The sequence below is a fragment of the Ostrinia furnacalis genome, unplaced genomic scaffold (assembly GCF_004193835.3).
Source record: "Ostrinia furnacalis isolate ACB-3 unplaced genomic scaffold, ASM419383v2 OfSCF7086, whole genome shotgun sequence".
NCBI classification, from domain to species: Eukaryota; Metazoa; Arthropoda; class Insecta; order Lepidoptera; family Crambidae; genus Ostrinia; species Ostrinia furnacalis.
The window spans coordinates 254,983-275,033 of record NW_021137325.1 but is presented as its reverse complement, the minus strand read 5'-3'; the positions used below and the strand labels follow the sequence as shown (position 1 = coordinate 275,033).

Here is a 20,051-nt window from a genome sequence, read left to right as displayed (position 1 = left end):
AAAATCATAGATACAGAAACAACAATAAAATTCATAATGTCATCAAATTAATAATAATACATTCGCCCATTTGCGACGACACTGTGACATCTCGACATATACGATNATATTGCAATTCACGATCCTGTTTAATACATTATAATCATGGGAGTGTTTCGCTTGTTGCTAAATTTGGGTGCATATGGCCCACTTTTACATTTAGGAATGTCGCAAGCTGTTAAGGAAAAATTAATAAGTAATCAAGGAAAACATGGCAAAGCTTTCTATAACTCAATTAAATGCAGGATTTAATTCGTCATATTATATCAAGATAATTATTATGTATTTCTTGCTAACGAAAAGCCCGTATCCAATAATTATTATTTTACTTATCTTGAGATGCAATGACTATACCTTCTACATAAATAACATGAAATCATTAATAATTCTGCACTCTTATACAATGTCGCTTTTCCATACCATAAATCAAATATTCCAAGATCTAGGACCTAGATAACAACTTTCCGATGACTTCAGCAATACTGTCGTAATAGTGAATTAGGATAGATACAACTAAAACGAGCATAGCGAAACAAATTCCCGTGATATACATAAACTGACTCGCTTCTTGCGGTGTAGCCAGCAACTCTTCGGAACTGGCGTCTCTGTCCAATGCGTCGAATTCGGACGTATCTGAAAATTGTAGATAATATTTTTTTCTAATTACGAATAATTAAACTACGGCATCTTATTACTAAAGCTTTAAGCGAGGTTTAACTCATAATTTAAGCAAATACACGCCAAATTCAGATAAGCACCGGGGCTAGGATGCGCGCCTAAAAAAGTCTTATCGAACATTTTAATCAACAATATCCTTCTAAAATCGATAAAACGCCTCGATAAAACTTTATGGTGGCGCGCATCCTAGGCCTACAGGTCATGCAGAGAGCGAAACTAGTCTATAACAAGCAATAATTATTATTCACCCTTGAAAAGTATGTTTTTTTTTTCTAGAAAAATACATTATTTTCGTATAAATGCTTACCAGCAGGTGTTTCGACGTCACAAACAACATCAGCTTCTGTGATCTGCAGGTCCAGGAGTTCTCGTACAGACAGCAGGGCCTCTGCTGGAGCTTCCCCGGGGAACAGGTAGTCACACAGATAGAGTGAACCGACTGGAACTAGAACTCGGCGAGGAGGCTCGTTGAAACATACCTTTTCTGTAATTTTCAATTTTACAAATAAGGCTGAGGCCAAATAAGCGTAATTTACGACGCGTTTTTTGAGTCTACCCAAAAGTTCTAAAACTTCACAACAATGCGAAATGTGTTGGAATTTAACATTTATTATGTATGGATATTGTGCTCATTTGGAGTCAGCCTAAGCTTTACCTCTATAATATTTAAGTTCAGAGTGTAAAACGAGATTTAAAAATGTAACACAATAGCTATTGAAATTGGCCCTTGGCCCTTGTTCTTTCAAGGAACAATGTCATGAATTCTAGAGTTGCCACGAATAGTGATTTGGCCGAATACCGAATACCGAATATTCGGCAACGCTGTCGGCCGAAGCGCCGAATATTCGGCGGCCGAATATTCGGCACAAAGCACATGCTAGTCGAGTGCGTAAATAATAATACGACAGACTGCGACCTGTCTCCATAGCGCGCGGGCGGCGTAAGGCTATTTGACTGTTTCATTCAATGAGTGTTTTCGCGATTTAAAAATCCGCCAGATGGCGGGACGTGGGGTCTGACTGCTGCGTGATTGGTGGATTTTGACATATCTGTCAATGTCATGTCAAAAATAACCAATCATGCAGCATTTGGACCTCGCGTCTACGTATTGCCATCTGGCGGATTTTTCAATCGCGAAATCCCTCATTGCGAGTAAATCACGTCACGGCACGCATTGTCAGATTAATATAAATTACAAAAATAAAACGTTACGATTTTGCTGAAAAGTTTGTTCGTTAGTTCTTTTTCAATTGTTTGTTCATTTAAAAATGTCACCAATTATTAAAAAATCTGCCATATGGAAATGTTATGAGATTTGTAGTGAAAATAATAAACTGGCCAATTATTTGCTGTGTAGTAGCTCTGAAACTAAGTTGTAATGATAATGAGTCTAGTAGTACCGATGACGAATTTTCTCAACGTCGTAAGAGAAGAAACTTGAACGAAAATGACAAGTCATTTGAAATACACGACAGTTTCTGGAACTGCTTTGAGGAAGTCGCTAAAGATAATATTTTATGCGAAATAGTAATGATGAGGAGAACGTGGAAAAGAATACTGTGGCAAATGAGATGGATTTTTATTTGAAATCAAATCGACTAGATCGGAAAGCTGATCCTTACAAGTGGTGGTCAGCTAATGAAAAACAATACCCAAACCTCTCGAAATTTGCGAAAGTTTATCTTTCTTCTCCCGGGAGTAGCGTGTATAGTGAAAGGTTGTTTTCTGAAGCTGGTATCATTTATGATGAAAAGCGTAATCGTTTGCTACCGTCAAATGCTGAAAAGCTTGTTTTTATCCGTCACAACTTACCGCTGATTAATTTTACTTATTAAAGTATTGTAATTTGATAATAAGGACAAATCTTGATTAATATGATGTGTCATTTTTTTCCATGATTTGGTATTCGGTATTCGGCCGAATAGTACCTATTATTCGGCCGAATACCGAATACCAAACAAAGTGGCCGAATAGGCCGAATACCGAATAGTAGCCGAATATTCGTGGCATGTCTAANAGGAATTCCACAACCTAATCCGACAACATGACGACCTTTCACAGCGCTATGCGAGCGCTGTGAAAGGGTCTCTTTGAGCTACAATAACTTCGGAACAGAGAAGCGCCTGGATGCGGGCAGCGCAGGACCGTGCATTGTGGAAAACCTTGGAGGAGGCCTTGTCCAGCAGTGGACGTCATTTGGGTGAAACGAACGAACGAACTTCGGAACTAATATGAGTAGATATAGACTGATAAACATACATTCGTTTTGAAGAATAGTTCAAATACTATAAATACAGTGCAAATAAAACATACTTATACGACTGTCTGTTTTTACAGACACAACAAGCAAAATATTTTATATTATCATACAATAGCCTTAGATTAGCTTAATCTAAGACGATAGCTAACAAAATTATCTATTAGTAGAAGTACGCTAGAATAGCAATGCGTTGGATGACCCCAGATATATATTTATTTATTATTATGTAATTATTCAATGTTACTTAGCTGTATTGGCTATGTTTTGCTTTCTGCAAAAAAAGGTATTTTAATGTTTTAATATAATTACAGATCATCAGCAATTGATGGAATTTTATCGCATCTTGCCCAAATTTACTTTGGCGGGCGCAACATTGTTTTGTATAATAATAGTGGTCAGCTAATGAAAAACAATACCCAAACCTCTCGAAATTTGCGAAAGTTTATCTTTCTTCTCCCGGGAGTAGCGTGTATAGTGAAAGGTTGTTTTCTGAAGCTGGTATCATTTATGATGAAAAGGGTAATCGTTTGCTACCGTCAAATGCTGAAAAGCTTGTTTTTATCCGTCACAACTTACCGCTGATTAATTTTACTTATTAAAGTATTGTAATTTGATAATAAGGACAAATCTTGATTAATATGATGTGTCATTTTTTTCCATGATTTGGTATTCGGTATTCGGCCGAATAGTACCTATTATTCGGCCGAATACCGAATACCAAACAAAGTGGCCGAATAGGCCGAATACCGAATAGTAGCCGAATATTCGTGGCATGTCTAATGAATTCCAAAAGTTCTAAACAATTTAATAAATGTAATTATTTTTCACTCCTTACCTTCTGGCAACAAATTATCATCAATTAAAGCATCACAATGCATTGTGAAACGAGAGGCTAGAGACCTTATTATGTCTTGCTTGACTGCTGTGATCGCTTCACTTATGGTGGCCTTTGGGCACATGAAGACACTAGACGATACAACACCACTAAAATGTATACTTCCATCACATTCTAAATATTCAACTGACTCTGGTAAAGAGTTTTCCTGGAAATTAAGAAGAATGCATTACATTACGCGACCTAATATTGCTAATCAGTCATTTTAAAATAAATATTATTATTTGTACTTACAAAGGGCACAAACAAAGATACATGCATGGATTTAGGCACTTCCTGTTGAGATGGTTTAGCATTTTTAGGTTTTTTCTTTTTGATCAATTGCTCCAGGGCCTCAGATCCATCTTTCAATTCTCCATCAATGAACATCACACTTGATTCTATTGTTTTGTGTGCGGACTCCAAAATTTGCTGTAAACAAAATAAATAACAGATAATGTAAGTACTGAAGTTGTTTAATAAAATACAGATTTGCATGTCAACTTTCTAAATTATTATAATTTCAAGTTACACAATACCTGAAATTGATGTTTCACAGAGATACCACTTTTCTTTACAATGACAGGATATACTTCATCAAATTCATAGTAACAGTCTAACCGTTGCCACTGCTGTGCTTTCGGCACAAACTTCCATTCCACAGGCTTCATGAAACCAGTTTTGTTCGCAGCACCAACTTCAACAGACTTACATGTGAGGACTTTTGTGTTTGTTGACATGTGCAGCACTAGTCTCTCACTAGAGTACGGACAGTTTCCATACATGTACTGGTTTACGTTCAAAGCTTTGTACACGTAGTTGAGTATGGCTTTGACTTTGCTGAAGTGATTAGGGTCATCAAAAATGTCTTCGTCACTTGTCACGAAGATACCTGAAAAAATTGAACAGGTAATTATTAATTACATAGGAAATGCTACATCATTGTCAAAAATACTTTGTATCATACAAATTAACAAATCAAGGTTAAAATGTCAGCAATTCAAAATGTAATTAATGTTGATTAGCAAAGTTAAGAATGCAAACAGATTTGAAAGGTTAATTAATCATTTAGAAAGTTGTACCTTGAACGAACATGCCTCCGGGCAGCATTCTGGTAACATGTTTAGCATGATCTGCCACCCAAACCTCTGAGACACTCAATAATGATTTTGCTGAATCAGCCTTATCAGAAACGAAACTGGCTTCGGATGCACTGTCAGTGCCTTTTTCTTCAGGTGTTCTAGCTAAGTGAATTACATTTTCTCGTGCACTGGTAGACTGTATTAGAAATGTATTCTTGTTACAATATAATCATAACGATTGGTCATAAGTTATGAGGACTATTACCAACTACCGACGTTGAGTTTTTACAATATGTAATGCAGAAAATTACTTACTTGACCCAAAATCAATCCAATTACAAAAGTTTCTTTGGAAGCATATTGTTCCAAGTATTGCAAGCAATATTCCGGGGAATATACTGTCCGGACCATTTTGCACTTCAAGCATTCACTGTGTAAAATTTAATGTAGGTCACCGGCTCAGGTTAATATTTATTTTATACTCCGTAGGATTTAATAATTTTACTCAAGTTTGGTTGAAATTGAAATGTGCCTGCATGAACAAAACAAAACGTCACTAGCCAACCACAGATAATCACAGATTATTGATGCTTGCTGTCACTGTCAAAAGATAGAGATGCGCAATTTTATGATCATTTTCGTAATATCTCGATTATGATTATAAAATATAAAAATATCATAGATATTTTGAGGACAAGTATTTACTTCTACATTTAATTTTATATCATCTGTATTTACAATCAAAAGATGGCATCTACTTGTAGGTATTCAACTGTAACTAGTAAAACGAAAGTAGAGCAATAAAATAAAGTTAATTAAGAAGAATTAAATTCCGGTCCGCGCTAAAATGTTACATAATATTAAATGAGATTTGGATTAAAGAATTATTGGTAACGTGAAAACACTTTTTTGCAATGATTAATTTAATTACGTCACTAATAAAATCTCATCGATTTAATGTCAAGATCACATCACTACTCAGATTATGGATCCTTGGTCAGCACTCTCAAAGGGCAATGCCAGATTTTGTATGGAAGGTGGCGTCTTTTTTTTTTTCGCGCGGCCATCGACCAAACTTTGTTTTTTGATTACAAAATAGTGTAATAAACCAAACTTACTATGGCATGTATACCTCTAAACTCAGTCTGAACTGAGTTACGAGCATTAGAAGTTTGATGATTTTCATACTAGATTTGCTTTTTCCGCGCAAGTTTTGTAAGAAATTGCAACAAAATATTGCGCTATTTTTTTATTGCGCTGATTCTGCTGCATAGTGATGTCTGGAGCCTTTAATGGATGGTATTGTTTGTTTTCACATACAATGTCACTATTTTGTTGCAATTTCTTACAAAACTTACGGGCAAAAAGAAAATCTAGTATGTAAAATCATCAAACTTCTAATGCTCGTAACTCGGTTCAGACTGAGTTTAGAGGTATACATGTCATAGTAAGTTTGGTTTATTACACTATTTTGTTATCAAAAAACAAGGTTTAGTCGATGGCCGCGCGAAAAACAAAAGACGCCATTTTCCGGCATTGTCTTTTCCACTTTGCCCAAGTCCTAAAAACGTTTTGTTAATAGGGCCATTTGATATGCAGAGAGTTGCTTTGAAAAATCTTTCACATACTCTGAAGTCTTTGCCCTCTTTCTGAAAAAAATAAAAACGTGATGTAGTGCGTTTTTTATACGCAGCAAGCGTGCAGCAAGTTTTATTCTTTTTGGCAGATTAGCCTTGATATTCATAAGGATAAAATCTTTTTGACGTTTGTAGTCCGCTAATGTCCAATAATCCTTGCAAATGGTAAGATCTTCCAAAGTGAAATTGTAGGAACAACTTAATCGACATTTGCAAATTATAGACTTAGGAGCTTTAGCTTTTATCTTTTCACCCTTTCCTTATTTCTGTGATATTTATCCGAATTCGACTTTGGTGTACTGTCCTCTTAAATTTCATCTTCCATGTTAGTTTTTTCGGAATCAGAATCGGTGCTATCATTGCTCTTTTTTTATTTGGATCTTGCCACTCTGGATCAGCCACAGAATCATCCGAAAGATACAAATCATCTTGATACAAAATATCTGTGCGCTAACATTTTCATAGGACAATTTTAATCAAAAACTATACTTTTTTTTATTCCTCATGACAGTAATTGACAGCATATTAAATGACCCGCCAGATCTTTTGTCAGTGCCAAATACAATGAAAATTCATCAAATTATCAATAAACCTGATTTGGAGAACACTATTTGTGTAGGTAAATATCAAACCCCGGTAAGTCACACCCCTACTCGAAACTGAACTACGAATGTTGCTAGATTTGAAATTTAGTTTTCTTTATGTTACTGTTTTCCAAATCACGGTAAGTCCTCAAAAACTCTACAAACAACGGTTAAAATCGCCGATTTATTTGGAACTCCGGTACTCCATTGACAAGTCAAAATCAAACTCAAGCACGTCCACATCGACCAATCACAGCAGCGTATGGCGTTTAAGATGGCTGCCAGTTTGAAGAATCGTTGAGAGTAATACACTTCGCTGTCGTCGATTTTATCAAATTGTGTGAGAAAAATGGAACAGAACAATATAAAAATTTGTGTGTTGAATCCAGAAAAAGCAAAGAAGAATTTAGTGTCAAAAGTTAAAAAGAAAAATGCCGAGAAAAAAGCTAAAAGGTAAAGCTAATCTTAACATAGTAGTGTTTTTGTTGCAATCGTGAACGTGAAAACCAGGGCTGTACATAATTAATAATTTAAATTAATATTTCATATATTTTCAATTAAAATGTATGTATATTTTAGCGTACTAGCATCTGGAATTCTGACGCGAAAACGCAAGTTTATATGAATGTCGTCAAATTCCTCAGTTGNTTTAAGTGGCGTTTGAGTGCAACTTAATTTGAGAGGTGCTTAAAAATTGAGAACTGCTCAGATATTGTTTTGAGTATGCGAAATGTAAGTTTAGGAGCTGCTTAACTATTTGAGAAGCCGTCAAATATTTAAATGGCGTTTCAGTATTCGGCCGTTAGCATCACTAGCTGTAGAGGCTGACCATGAAGCTATAGATAAAATTAGGTTCATGAGGCTGACCAAGCTTTTACGGCCAGCGGCTAAACCGAACAAAAGACCAATGATCATTGAGCTATTACCCAATGACATTACGAGGAGGTTTTATTTGTTTCAGCTTCTAGTGGTCACTTGTCTAATATAGCCTGACCAGGAACATAAAAACCCTCGCCATGTTGCGGAAAACTAATGGTACTAATTTCTTTTAATGGCAACAGTATAGATGACCCACGCTGAACTGTCCCGCCAAACTCAATGACAGGGGGGCGCTACCATCGTTCAACTATATGGTTTCCAACATGGTAAAAATCGGAACTAGCGATTCGGTATTGACGGTGGCGCCCCACTGTCAATGTCATGCACAGGACAGTTCAGTATTTTGGAACTATAAAACAATATTATTGTATTTTTTTTTATAATCCAATTTCATGTTCAACTTTTTGTATAGCCTGACCAGGAACATAAAAACCCTGGCATAGAGGCGCGTCAATTGCATTTGATAGTGCAACACTGAGTACAGTCGTACCTGTGTTAAATTAATAGGCTAACTTTATGTATCAGGATTCAGGATTACGGGCTAATTTGATATTTTCATAAATTAACGAAAAAATATTATTATAGGTAACCTGATTTAAATAAATTAAATGAAACCATCAATCGAGCTAGTAGATTTATTTTATTATTCATCAATAATCAAATTCAGAACTTGAATATTCAACTGCAATGTCTGCTCATGAACGCTTCAAACTCGGTACTTCTTTCCCAATCCCATAAAATTCAACACTTAGAAAGTGACAAAATTTTTAAAATAGGTAGTTGAAACAAACCACAGCTAATTTTCATAGTGGACTGTACTATACATCACAGAAATTAAAATTGAACCAAACCCAAACTTGATGCGATTGTGTCGTTTTATTGCGAATTACCTTCCAGCTCCATCATTAGACCCTGATTACTTTAAAGAATTAAAATACTCATCAATACAAAACGAACGAGCCCAAACTCGATGCATTTAAGTCGTTTTATTATAGAGTTCCTATGGCCACCTTTCAGCTCCATCATCAGAACAGCTCCATGTCATCATAATATTGCATGGTCATCCAAATCACATGTGTTTGCGAAATTTCAGCTTAATCGGTTGCCTGGAAGTGGGTCTTTATTCAGCTTGCAAGATTCCGTCCATACAAATATGAGCCAGTCACTGTAATATGACGTCACGCGCATAAAATGGCGAGCCGGCCGCCGCCCGCTCTTTTAAAATTCAATATCTTGGAAACTAATTGACGTATCGAAATAATTCTTTCACGTGTATTTTTTATTTTTAACAGAGAATACAGAAAGCTAAAAAACAAAATTAGTGAACATTCTTCATTTTGGCAAGTCGGTACTGGTGGTCGAACTTGCGATTTTCATTGAAAACTGTCGGAGAAATGGCTGTGGTATAGATGACCCACGCTGAACTGTCCCGCCAAACTCAATGACAGGAGGGCGCTACCATCGTTCAACTATATTATGGTTTCCAACATGGCAAAAATCGAAACTAGCGATCCTGTATTGACGGTGGCGCCCCACTGTCAATGTCATGCATAGGACAGTATAGTATTTTGGAACTATAATAGTATCCACCCGCCCCATTATGTAACTTTCCTACTACTTCACCCTGTAAATGAATTATCTACATTTTTTTAGTTAATAATGTCTCAGTAATGTTGTGAGCAAAGTAATTTAATAACAAACGTTAGTTACTTATCTATTAATTTTGTCAGAGGCCAGAAGCTGGGACGCCCATGTCCGACGAGGTACTGAATATTATTTTGGATGCAACAACTTAAAAGACTCCTAGTACCATCGACACTTTACATAGCACTTGCAGGCTAGACAGCGATAATCGCGCGGTTGCTGGGCGGTTGACATACGTTTGCATTAAACTCTTACAGGTCGGTTTTCACCTCAGCTCCTCGTCAATAAGAACTCATCACCAATCTGCTATCGCAGTGTTGAAAAAGTTGCCTACTGGCAACAAAAAAAAAACAAGTGCAGTTTTTACGCATTTATTTAATACGTTCACATTAAAACATACGGAAATGCTGTTTGCATCAGTGCAATTAGTGCAAGATATACAATCATGCTTACACAACTATATCATTAAGCATTACAGTTACAAGTATCATTATTGGATACTACTTGATCAGACTCCAAAGTATACTCAGGAACGCAATTAATGTACTGAAAACATAATTGCATTGAGAATGTTCAACACAAGTGATTATTAAATGTTAACTCAAATAATACCTTGTAAAATTAAAAGTTTACTTAAAGTTAAAAATTTATTAATGTAACTTTAATTGAATTTGCACTTCGAGAAATCCATTTCAGGATGCTGCTCCATGAATCTGCAAAAGAAAATGTATTTTTGTAAGTTCGTTTATCTAATTAAATTAATATTCGATCTACAATAAAATTATTTCTTGTGGTCGAGGTGTCATGTCGAAGATAATATTTGGCTCGCACTTGTTAACACCCTGTATAAATATGATTGACNTTCGGCCGATACTATTACAAATTGTGTCATTTTACAAAAGAATCAAACTCGTTCAGAATTATAGATATTTGCAATAAATAACAAGGTGTTAACAACTATAAACACCTATTGTTTCGAGGGTTACAAAATCGATTAAGGCGTAACAAGTATTGCAATAAAACAATTTGATGACCAAACTCAATAAACCGTAAAGTTGAATGAGTATAACCAATTGATAAACGCGTGCAAGATTTTGGCACATAGGTAGTTGGCAATAATGTTTAGTTTAGTCCGAGTCAAGGTTGCATATTGATTAATATTATACACCAGTACATAGAAAATTAAAAATTGAAAATAAGTAAAAGAACCGCTTTCAGGTTTTTCAGCGTCGATTGATCTTTCGCGGTCTGTGAAAGGTGGCTCTGGCCGATAATTTTATTATTATTATATTCTAATACACATTATCATGCAGTTCGTTTTCTAAACGAGACAACCAAATGCCTTTTTACATACAATCTTAGATTAATAAAGCCATACAATGCCAACGGAAGACATATTTACATACATCTTGTCAGAACGAGAACAAGGAATGCAAGCTAGTAAGGCGTAGTAGGTATACGAAAAAGGTGTGTTTAAAAAAGTAAGTTAAGTAAGGCCTAATTTATAAGGTGATCAGAGATAATTTCTGAAATTTTTTTTTGTAATAACTTTTTGTATAAGTATGCGACTAAAATTGTGTGACTAATCAATATTTTGAAAATAATCCGATAGAAAAGTTAATGTTTAATGGGTGATGTTGTTCATAAATACGTGAAGTAATTAGAACGCATTAGTATTGTCTATGATATGGTTTAAAAAGAAATTTGTGTTTTCCTAATTGACATTCTCTGTGTGTCACTTACCATTACGAGGAATAAACTGTAACGTATTTTGATATCGCTTTTTATTAGAAATCCTTCATGGTAGCAGAGCGTACCGTTTACCGTGACTGTTAGAGGATTTCTAGAAAGGCGACAAAAGTGTTAGGGCGCCGGCAAGTCACGGCATTTTACAACAATAGTTTGACAACCCCAATTCTAAATTTTCAAAACGATCATCATGTCTGCATCCAATATGTTCAATATTGAAAAACTAACTGGACGAGAGAACTTTTCAACATGGAAATTTGCCGTAAAAGCATAGGTATTTGGAACATGAAGATTTGTGGAAATGTGTGGATCCCGAAGAAACAAAAACCGATCCGGATCTTGACATAAAAGCCAAGTCAAAACTGATTTTGCTTTTGAGTACACAGAATTACGTGCATGTACAAAACTGCAAAACAGCACGAGAGGTATGGCTGAGTTTACATAAAGCCTTTGACGACAACGGGTTGGCTAGACGAGTTGGCTTGCTGAAGGAATTGATTAACACTTCTCTAGAATCAAGTGATGGTATAGAAGATTATGTCAGTAGAATCTTGGTTGCTGCGCACTTGTTACGAGAACAAGGAATGCAAGCTAGTAAGGCGTAGTAGGTATACGAAAAAGGTGTGTTTAAAAAAGTAAGTTAACTGCACTGCTACCCTTCTGGGAAGTTCCTTCCCTTACAACTAGGGCCTAAGCTGATCAAGCGTTACACACTTGTCGCAGATCGCCCATCGATACTACAGTGCGGTCTAAGCTTAACTTTTTCAGTCATTTTCAGAAACACATGCTCTCATATTCCATGGTTCCTTTACTTTTTTAGGTCACTAATAACATGTTATTTTAAATAACATCGTTTACGCAACACATTTGGGTATCGTTGGTTGTAGCTACTGTCTCGTGCGCACGTGATTCGCGTTACTCGCATGTCATTGGAAGTGTTCGATGGCTTTACGAACACGATTGGATAATTTCGGACTTCGGATGACACCGAGCGCGTGCATACCGGCACATGTCTTCGGTGCTGTAATAGTTCGATCAGAAATTCGGCGTGATGCAAATTCATTGCTAGCCAGTATCGAGGTGCGTCATCAGAGTCGAGTGACTTCTTTTTTTGCAAGGACATTCTTAAAGGCCGAAGCTGATGACTCGATGATATTTTATAAAATACCAATTTTAATATTATTTAATTTCAATTAATATATTATGAAACTAAACGGATCCTAATCTACCTAATGGTAGAATATTTACTTTTGAATAATTAACTAGACGTGTAAAATACTTACTTTTTGAGCACGTCCTGTTTCTTTTGTTCGTCGCTAGTCGGCAGGCCCATTTCTTTCTGTCTTTGATCGTACATCATTTTCTCGACTAGCCCTCTGGTCTCGCCATCCAAGTCCGATAGTTTCGATGGCTCTGAACAAATTAAGCTTAAATTAATATTTGATCTGACTAGGTGATTAATCGAGGCAATTACAAATAGAACCTTTTGTTTAATTTCTGCATAACTTTAGGTGCCTTTACATATTTATTCAGAAACCATATTATAGTTTTCTGAGAGTTCATCGATGCGTGTAAACGTGATATCAACAATATGCTAATAGATTCCAAGAAAAGCCTTACCTGGATTGATTTTCCTAGTAGATATCTCGGGGTCCGTTGTGACTAGCCTGCTCCACCAATTCATTTTGTTCACCTATAAAGATAACGAGCAACATTGTTAACATCTGCAAATTGATCATTAACTTTAATAGGTATCCACAAGAACTTCATTTCGTGTAATAACAAAGTTACGCTTAAAATAATTGTGCTAAGCTATTTCAGAAAAGTGTTACAAGGTTTATTTATGACATTTGACAAGAAAAGTCTCATTTGCAATAAGCAACGTGGTCTCGTACGTCACGTAGTGTTTGTATGAGGGACGACTTGTATGTGCATGCATATTTATGGATTTGGGTAATGTCTGGCTGAAGTTGCGAACTAAATAGAAAGTCAAATCATACATTGGCCAGATGCGGATAGAACATACACTCCGTATCTCAATAAAGAATTAACATTCATAGTGAGTGATTGGTCCTTATAAAGGCGAAAACATAACTATTGAAATTATCACTGCATTGATGAGAATCGTGACAGAATAATTACAGTAGTTAAGAATGCAATGGCAAGTCGTTAATTTTCGTCGCCACACTCAAACCACTTGAGGTTTGTGTTCGAACTACTTCGAACGAAAATAGACTCCATATTTATGGTCAGATATTATGTCATTTTGATAATTATTTTGGAACATTTCGAAGTGCTAATTGAAAAATGAGAAGGTTACAAGAACGACATTTCGAAACAGGAATACAGGCAAGACTGGTTTTATGAACTGGAAAATAGTCTTTGGGTGGGTTAAAAAACTGGCTAAGTGAGTTAAATTTGTGTACCTCTAGGGTTCTGTATATTAATTGGCGCCACGTTAAAAAAGTTTTGGCTTGTCTAAAAGATGCTTGTTTGCATCTTTAGTTCAAGAGCACAGATACTGACAGGCTATTTCACTCCTTGGCAGGACTTGGCCCAATTTATAAGGTGAACAGAGATAATTTCTGAAAATGTTTTTTGTAATAACTTTTTGTATAAGTATGCGACTAAAATTGTGTGACTAATCAATATTTTGAAAATAATCCGTTAGAAAAGTTAATGTTTAATGGGTAATGTTGTTTATAAATACGGAACCCTAAATATTAAAGAAGCATAATTATAAACAGTCAGAGTCACATTAAGAAACCTAGTAGTTAAGAAGGGTGTGGTTGATATTTTTAGAAGCAAGAACAGTTTTTTCACCTTTTCTAGATTGACGAGCAGATTGCGCCCGTCTTGTAGCACCCAGGTCGACTCCTCGATCTTGACGTCGGAGTCTAGTTCACCATCGATGATGAAGGGTTGGCCCTTGATGCCGACCTTGAGGTGACGCTTGTTGATGATCACATTCAGGTCGCGGGGTCGCAGCACTTGACGTAGGGGCACTCGTAGCTGCGTGATAAAAGAAAAAAAAAAGATTTAGAAATAGTTTATCCGTGGGTATATCATAATTGAAATGATAAAACCAGCAGTGAGAAAGTTAGTGAAATTAGTTTTTGTTCCTTTGAGTATCATAGAATTTATAAAGAATCCAAAAATTTAAAATAATCACGATGATTGGAAACGAATACGATAAAGTAATGATTCAAAACAAAAAATAGCTGAATATCACGTGGCATGCATTAGAGAGTCATGTCAGCGGTGAACTGATGAAGGTGGACATGACGCTGATAATAATCATCTTTATTTATTAAGATTATGACTCCGACCCCCATTACTACAAATGCCGCATGAAAATGCAATTCAGATGATTCAATATTTTACCGAATGGTTTATGTGCAAGGCCGTAACATAACATGATTATACTTTTAACATTGATTGCTTTCAATCAAAGCTGCAATCGTCACTGTAGCTGACATTTTCAAAGATGCCTAACCAGTTAATGGAAAAAATACTACGTCACGTCTTAACCCTTGCTGTGACGTATTTGAATAAAAATCGTTACAAACAGTTTACTGTGTAACAAAATTACCCCTGGCATTTTGTTCGTGTGTTTTGCGTAGGCGGATATCATCAAGAATTGAGCGAGTTTCCACGCAGTGATACAGTTTCAAAAGGTTAGCGCTCAACTGAACAATTCAATAAAATCAAAGCGGAACGAGATATAACATTGCGTCACGATCTGGCAAAATAAATATCACGTGTGACGTGGAGCCTACAGATTTTGTCACCTTGGAATGTATTTCACATGTTGCATTGGCTGAACATGGAACTGTTGAACTAAGAAATTATCTGGGCCTAAACACACTGCAACAATGAAATTTGCACAACTAAACTTTGTATGTCGATGTGTCGAAACGGTCGCGGAGTCTCTTAGATAAAATTTTGGGGCCAGAAAAAAACATCATCATGTTAATTTTCAGACGTTCAATACCTTTTTCACTGTTGTTTAGCTAGAACGATAAAAGCACGAGCTAAAATGTTTAAATATTGTTATTATAAATACATTGTATATTTCCGCTAGTAATTTATGCCGGTTTAAAAACAACACACCTACTTAATGAGGTCAACGTGCTCAAAGACACTGTTTGCAATCAATATTTGTCTAAATATTTTCATATTCATTAATTAACATTGAAGTGGCATACTTTTAATATCGCAGTAGATAACAAAACTTAAATGTTTTGATTAATATGTGTGAGCATTGTGGGGTTAAAGTTTGATAGATTTATTGGCTTTCAAATGCAAGAAAAANCACCCCGCACTGTACATATTTTGTTCGCGATGTCTGTTCTATACGTAGTAATATTACTTCAATGAGTTTGAAATAGAACACTAGCTGATGATGACGGTTTAGTAGCCTTAATGCAAAGTATGCCGCTACTAACACTAACTGCAAATGATAGGGTGCAGAACGTTAAACTGACATCCTGACATCACACTGACATGCACGGAATACGGAATGAACGAATCTAAACAACAATAATTATGTTTCACAAGAGGACCGCCAAGAAAGAGCACGAGCGACCACGAAGGCGTGATGACCTCGCATTCCTGGCAAGGACGATCTGCGTGAGTATACTTGCGTATCAACCGGACTGGACAGATACTATTTGTGACTCATTAAAATGACAGATTCACGCATTAACCGCGGCGAGTCATTATATTGTCAGATTCTATTTATTAAAGAAATGTGGCTGCAGAGTGCAGACTCCAACAGCAACGGAGCTCCTTGGATATTAAAAATAATGTTTGTAAAAATGACTTTGAAGATATACTTAACCAAACGTGTACAATTTCAATAAGAGTTCTTTATGGTATTCGTACGTAATTTACTTATAAATTTTCAAGTCTATGTTTTATTACATTTAAATGATTACAATTTTTGTCAGGCTTGTGTGAATTGTTAAGATGCGTGAATAGAGTCAGGTGTGCATACGTACGATACCTACTCAATGCGTGCGCAGATTTATTAACGAGGCGAAAAAGGTTCGAGCTTTCAAGGAAAATGAATTAATAATATAATGCTCATTTATGTAATAAAATTATTCAGGGTTATCTTCGAGATATCATTAAATTACGCTTCTGTAATATTACTTCTTAATACAGTAATATTAGATAACTCATACATAATAAGGTTAGCGAAATAAATTCCTCCGAGTTGCTCAATTTACATAAGGTTACATTTTCTTTGTTAACTATTACGTATTAGAAAAAAAATGTAGGGACTTATTTTACATCTGCTGTTGACCCACCAGGTCGATTACCTTCAAAAAGAAGACACTGTATCTATTTAGATATGGTATTTTACAATATCTTCCATGAATAGTGAGTCAAAAGATATTATATTGAAACAACGTTAGTGCTCCAATCAAGGCCATAGCGCCTCCTTACCGACGGAGAACTAGCATAAAATAGTGTCATATTCTGAGAAAACCGTATTCGCACAGATAATTATCAGTTTCTCAATAAACTGTGTTCTACTACTCCATTTTTTTTCCATTTTACGATTTCAAAATATTGAGTGGTCAAAACATTATATACCCATATTCATAAATGAAAGTTCCTTGATTAACTAATGTTTAAAACTACAGTTTCATTCAAATTAGTTCACTTGCAATCTCAAAACGTGAGAATATCACACATCTTAGGCCCAGAACAGACGGTGAAACGCAACTGCAACGAAACTGCAACTGCTAGTTACTTTTGAGTTGCATCTAAGTTTCTGCCATAGCGTCCGTTGAGAGACCACATATGACGCGACCAGTTTGAAACTTTCAGTTTCAGTTTCATTCATCAGAAAGTTGCAGTTTCGTTGCAGTTGCGTTTCACCGTCTGTTCTAGGCCTTAGAGTTACAATAAAATTAATAGTCGATCATAAAGTAAGTAAGTCATAAAATTATAGATTTATTGTTAGTCTGCTGAATGATCATCTGAGATCATTCAGATTTCCAGATCGTTTTAGTCGAGTGGTTCAAGTTTTGGTGGAGACTGGAGATTTAAATTAACGTGTAATCTTAACTTAATTTACATTGCCAAAATTGACCGCATTTATATATGGATCACATTGGAAATCAGTGCTCTACACGCATAATAATATGATGAATAAGTTAAATAAAAAATAAAATACCAATATTTTGCACTGGACCCGTTTCATTGACATTTCATAGTTCGAGATAATTCTACGATGAGTCAAGTTTCACGGATTCTAATAATAATGGAGTATTCAGAAAATTTTGCTTCTATTAAAGGCACACAGACGTCACACGGATCTATTTCTAGTTCGCGGATTATGTTCTCTATTGCTTTTTCGGTGATGTTTGTTTTTGAGTGCAAACATTATCGTGCAGCTATCACTAACCGGCGCTTGCGAATCCGGTTCTATCCGGTTTACATATAAATCAAAAGGGGGGAATTCTACACAAACAATCCTATCCGGTACCGGAGTTGAGGAATTTGTAAAATTTTGTTGATTAAGAACTTGTTTCATTTTGGTTACTTCATTAATTCTTGAGATGCAAGTGGGAGGGCCGATGGTTTGGTAATAATATGGCAAGTTGATGATATAATTACGATCCAATTAAGCTTGAGCCGTGCGTGCGACTGAGAAATTAAGCAAGCCTCCAATCTTTTGTTGCTTTAACGAATAACTTCTTATAAGAACCTTGTGGTAACTGCGCTCAATAGCGAGGTGCTATAATACCTTCACACGATTGCACGCAGATTGCGGCTCTGTTCTAATGGAATCCGAAGTCTTCCAAATTTATTGTGATAATAAAATTCCCATTAATTGAACAAGAGTTATGATCAAATTAACTATAACACATCATTTTCATTAGGAACACCACGAATTAATTAATATTCTTCAACGGTATTTCCATACAAAAAGTGTACTAATTGTTCGGTATTTCCATGATAATAATGTTAAGATAACGGTGTGTCAATAATTAGTTAAAAACGAGAATAACAAAATGATAAATTCCATAAAAGGTGTCAAAAGATAATTGCAATAAAATAACGTTCGCAATGTTGTTTCTATGTAAACTTTAGGGCATGTTTTGTTTTATCTTTGTGAATAAATTATATTGCTTAAAACTGAAATTTTCTTTCCTATTAGCCAAATTTCTCGATCTGTGTGATTGCAGACATAATTAAGACAGAAAACGACCTATGCAAAAATATATTTGGAGACGTATCTTCAAGCATTATAATTATACAAAAATCTCTTAAAAACGATTTGTGCATTAGGAGTAACCTAGTGCCAATGTGCTGTCACGTTTTATACTTGCTAATTCAGTCAATATTTAATTTTATTGATTTATGCTTTTACAACTGTCTGTGTTTTTTGTCAACCCTGATTGAAGCAAGCTAATTAATCAAATTTAATTCAAAACCGATACAATTTTATACTAGCAAAAACTAATGTTCGGCATATGGCAAAAAGTCATTTATGGTGTTGTTCTGGTTATTTTTGGGCAGACGTGTTACAACTATCAGCTTTGCTATCCTAATTCAGCTGGTATTCGTAATTAAGTCCAGTTTATCAACCAAGAACAAGGATATGCCGAAACAGACGATGATGTAAACACATTCACGTATTTCACCAATTAATACCTACGCATTGGACGTAATTCATTTCAAATATCAATAACGTAATTTGATCCATCTGCCAGAGCTTAATGGTTCTATAATTGGATGGATCTAGTTTTTTTAACCTGCTGTAGAGCAGTCTACTGACCGCCACATAATGACGTCGGCGAAGCTACTTAGCACGCTTTTAAAGATCACGCGGAAGTTCTCAAGTGAATGCAGTACTTAGTTATGAATTTAAATCAAGTCACCACGCATACATAGTGTATATGTCATAGCCAAAGGTCGATATGCAGTCTCTTCGCGGAATGACTGGTCTATCCTAGGTTTGACCAAGGCCTTCAGGCAAACCCCGAAGTAAATTCTTATTTCGGCCTTTGACTAAGTCAAACCTAGGAGTGCCTAAACGGTTCAGTCAAACGTCGAAACTAAAATAATCTGTTTCGGGCTTTGCCTAGTCAATCCTAGAAACGACTGACAGACTCGGTCAAAAGTAGACGGAAAATAGAAAACCAGCCATGTGTGAGTCAGATTCGCTCACGAAGGGTTCCGTGCGACTCTTTTATTGTATGGGAGACCCCTTAAATATTTATTTTATTTAAATTTTATGATTTATTTTTAAAATGCAACTAAAATTATGTGAATATTTCAAGGGTTCACCTGTTTGTTTTAATTAATATCAAGTAAAAAACTGCAACAAGTCACGTTTGCTGTTGCTGTTTATAGGAGCCACCCTTAAATATTTAAGTAAGTATTTTATTGAATTATTTATTTTAAAGTGAATGATTCATGAGATACGAGCCTGGTGACAGACAACATTTAGCGAAGTCATAATAATAGGGTCTAAACTCTTTATCCTTTAAGGTAACAGAACCCTAAAAATTAGTAATTAATCAAGATCGATCTAGAAACACTGACAACCAACCTCAGTATTGTATAAGTTTAGTTACTCGTACCTTCACCTAAAGAGAAAGA

General features: G+C 35.6%; 2 protein-coding genes across 2 annotated transcripts in view; both read right to left on the bottom strand.

Annotated features, from left to right (window-relative positions):
* Nucleotides 1–167: 167 nt before the first annotated feature.
* Nucleotides 168–5,487, bottom strand: LOC114363381 (protein odr-4 homolog). The gene is made up of 7 exons (XM_028319067.1): nt 5,249–5,487; nt 4,934–5,129; nt 4,391–4,743; nt 4,107–4,283; nt 3,813–4,020; nt 1,025–1,201; nt 168–672 (listed from the first exon to the last, which is right to left on the bottom strand). Exons 1-7 carry the CDS (start codon nt 5,342–5,344, stop codon nt 482–484), a joined length of 1,398 nt encoding a protein of 465 aa, XP_028174868.1. The 5' UTR covers nt 5,345–5,487; the 3' UTR covers nt 168–481.
* A 4,547-nt stretch (nt 5,488–10,034) lies between these two features.
* The window catches only part of nudC (nuclear distribution C, dynein complex regulator), a 38,598-nt gene continuing 28,581 nt past the window's right edge, over nt 10,035–20,051 (bottom strand). The window contains exons 5-8 of the mRNA XM_028319063.1: nt 14,250–14,438; nt 13,047–13,119; nt 12,710–12,839; nt 10,035–10,390 (exon numbers count right to left, since the gene is read on the bottom strand). Of these exons, the coding sequence (XP_028174864.1) occupies nt 10,339–10,390; nt 12,710–12,839; nt 13,047–13,119; nt 14,250–14,438 (444 nt within the window). The 3' untranslated portion in view covers nt 10,035–10,338. The remainder of the gene's footprint in view (nt 10,391–12,709; nt 12,840–13,046; nt 13,120–14,249; nt 14,439–20,051) is intronic.

What these genes read in the sequence shown, in the direction of transcription:
- LOC114363381 (XM_028319067.1), bottom strand. Translation starts at nt 5,344, where the DNA reads ATGGTCCGGACAGTATATTCCCCGGAATATTGCTTGCAATACTTGGAA. An exon ending in TATCTTTGTTTGTGCCCTTT is followed by an intron (nt 4,021 to 4,106) that starts GTAAGTACAAAT and finishes CTTAATTTCCAG; the next exon opens with GAAAACTCTTTACCAGAGTC. An exon ending in TGACGTCGAAACACCTGCTG is followed by an intron (nt 673 to 1,024) that starts GTAAGCATTTAT and finishes TACAATTTTCAG; the next exon opens with ATACGTCCGAATTCGACGCA.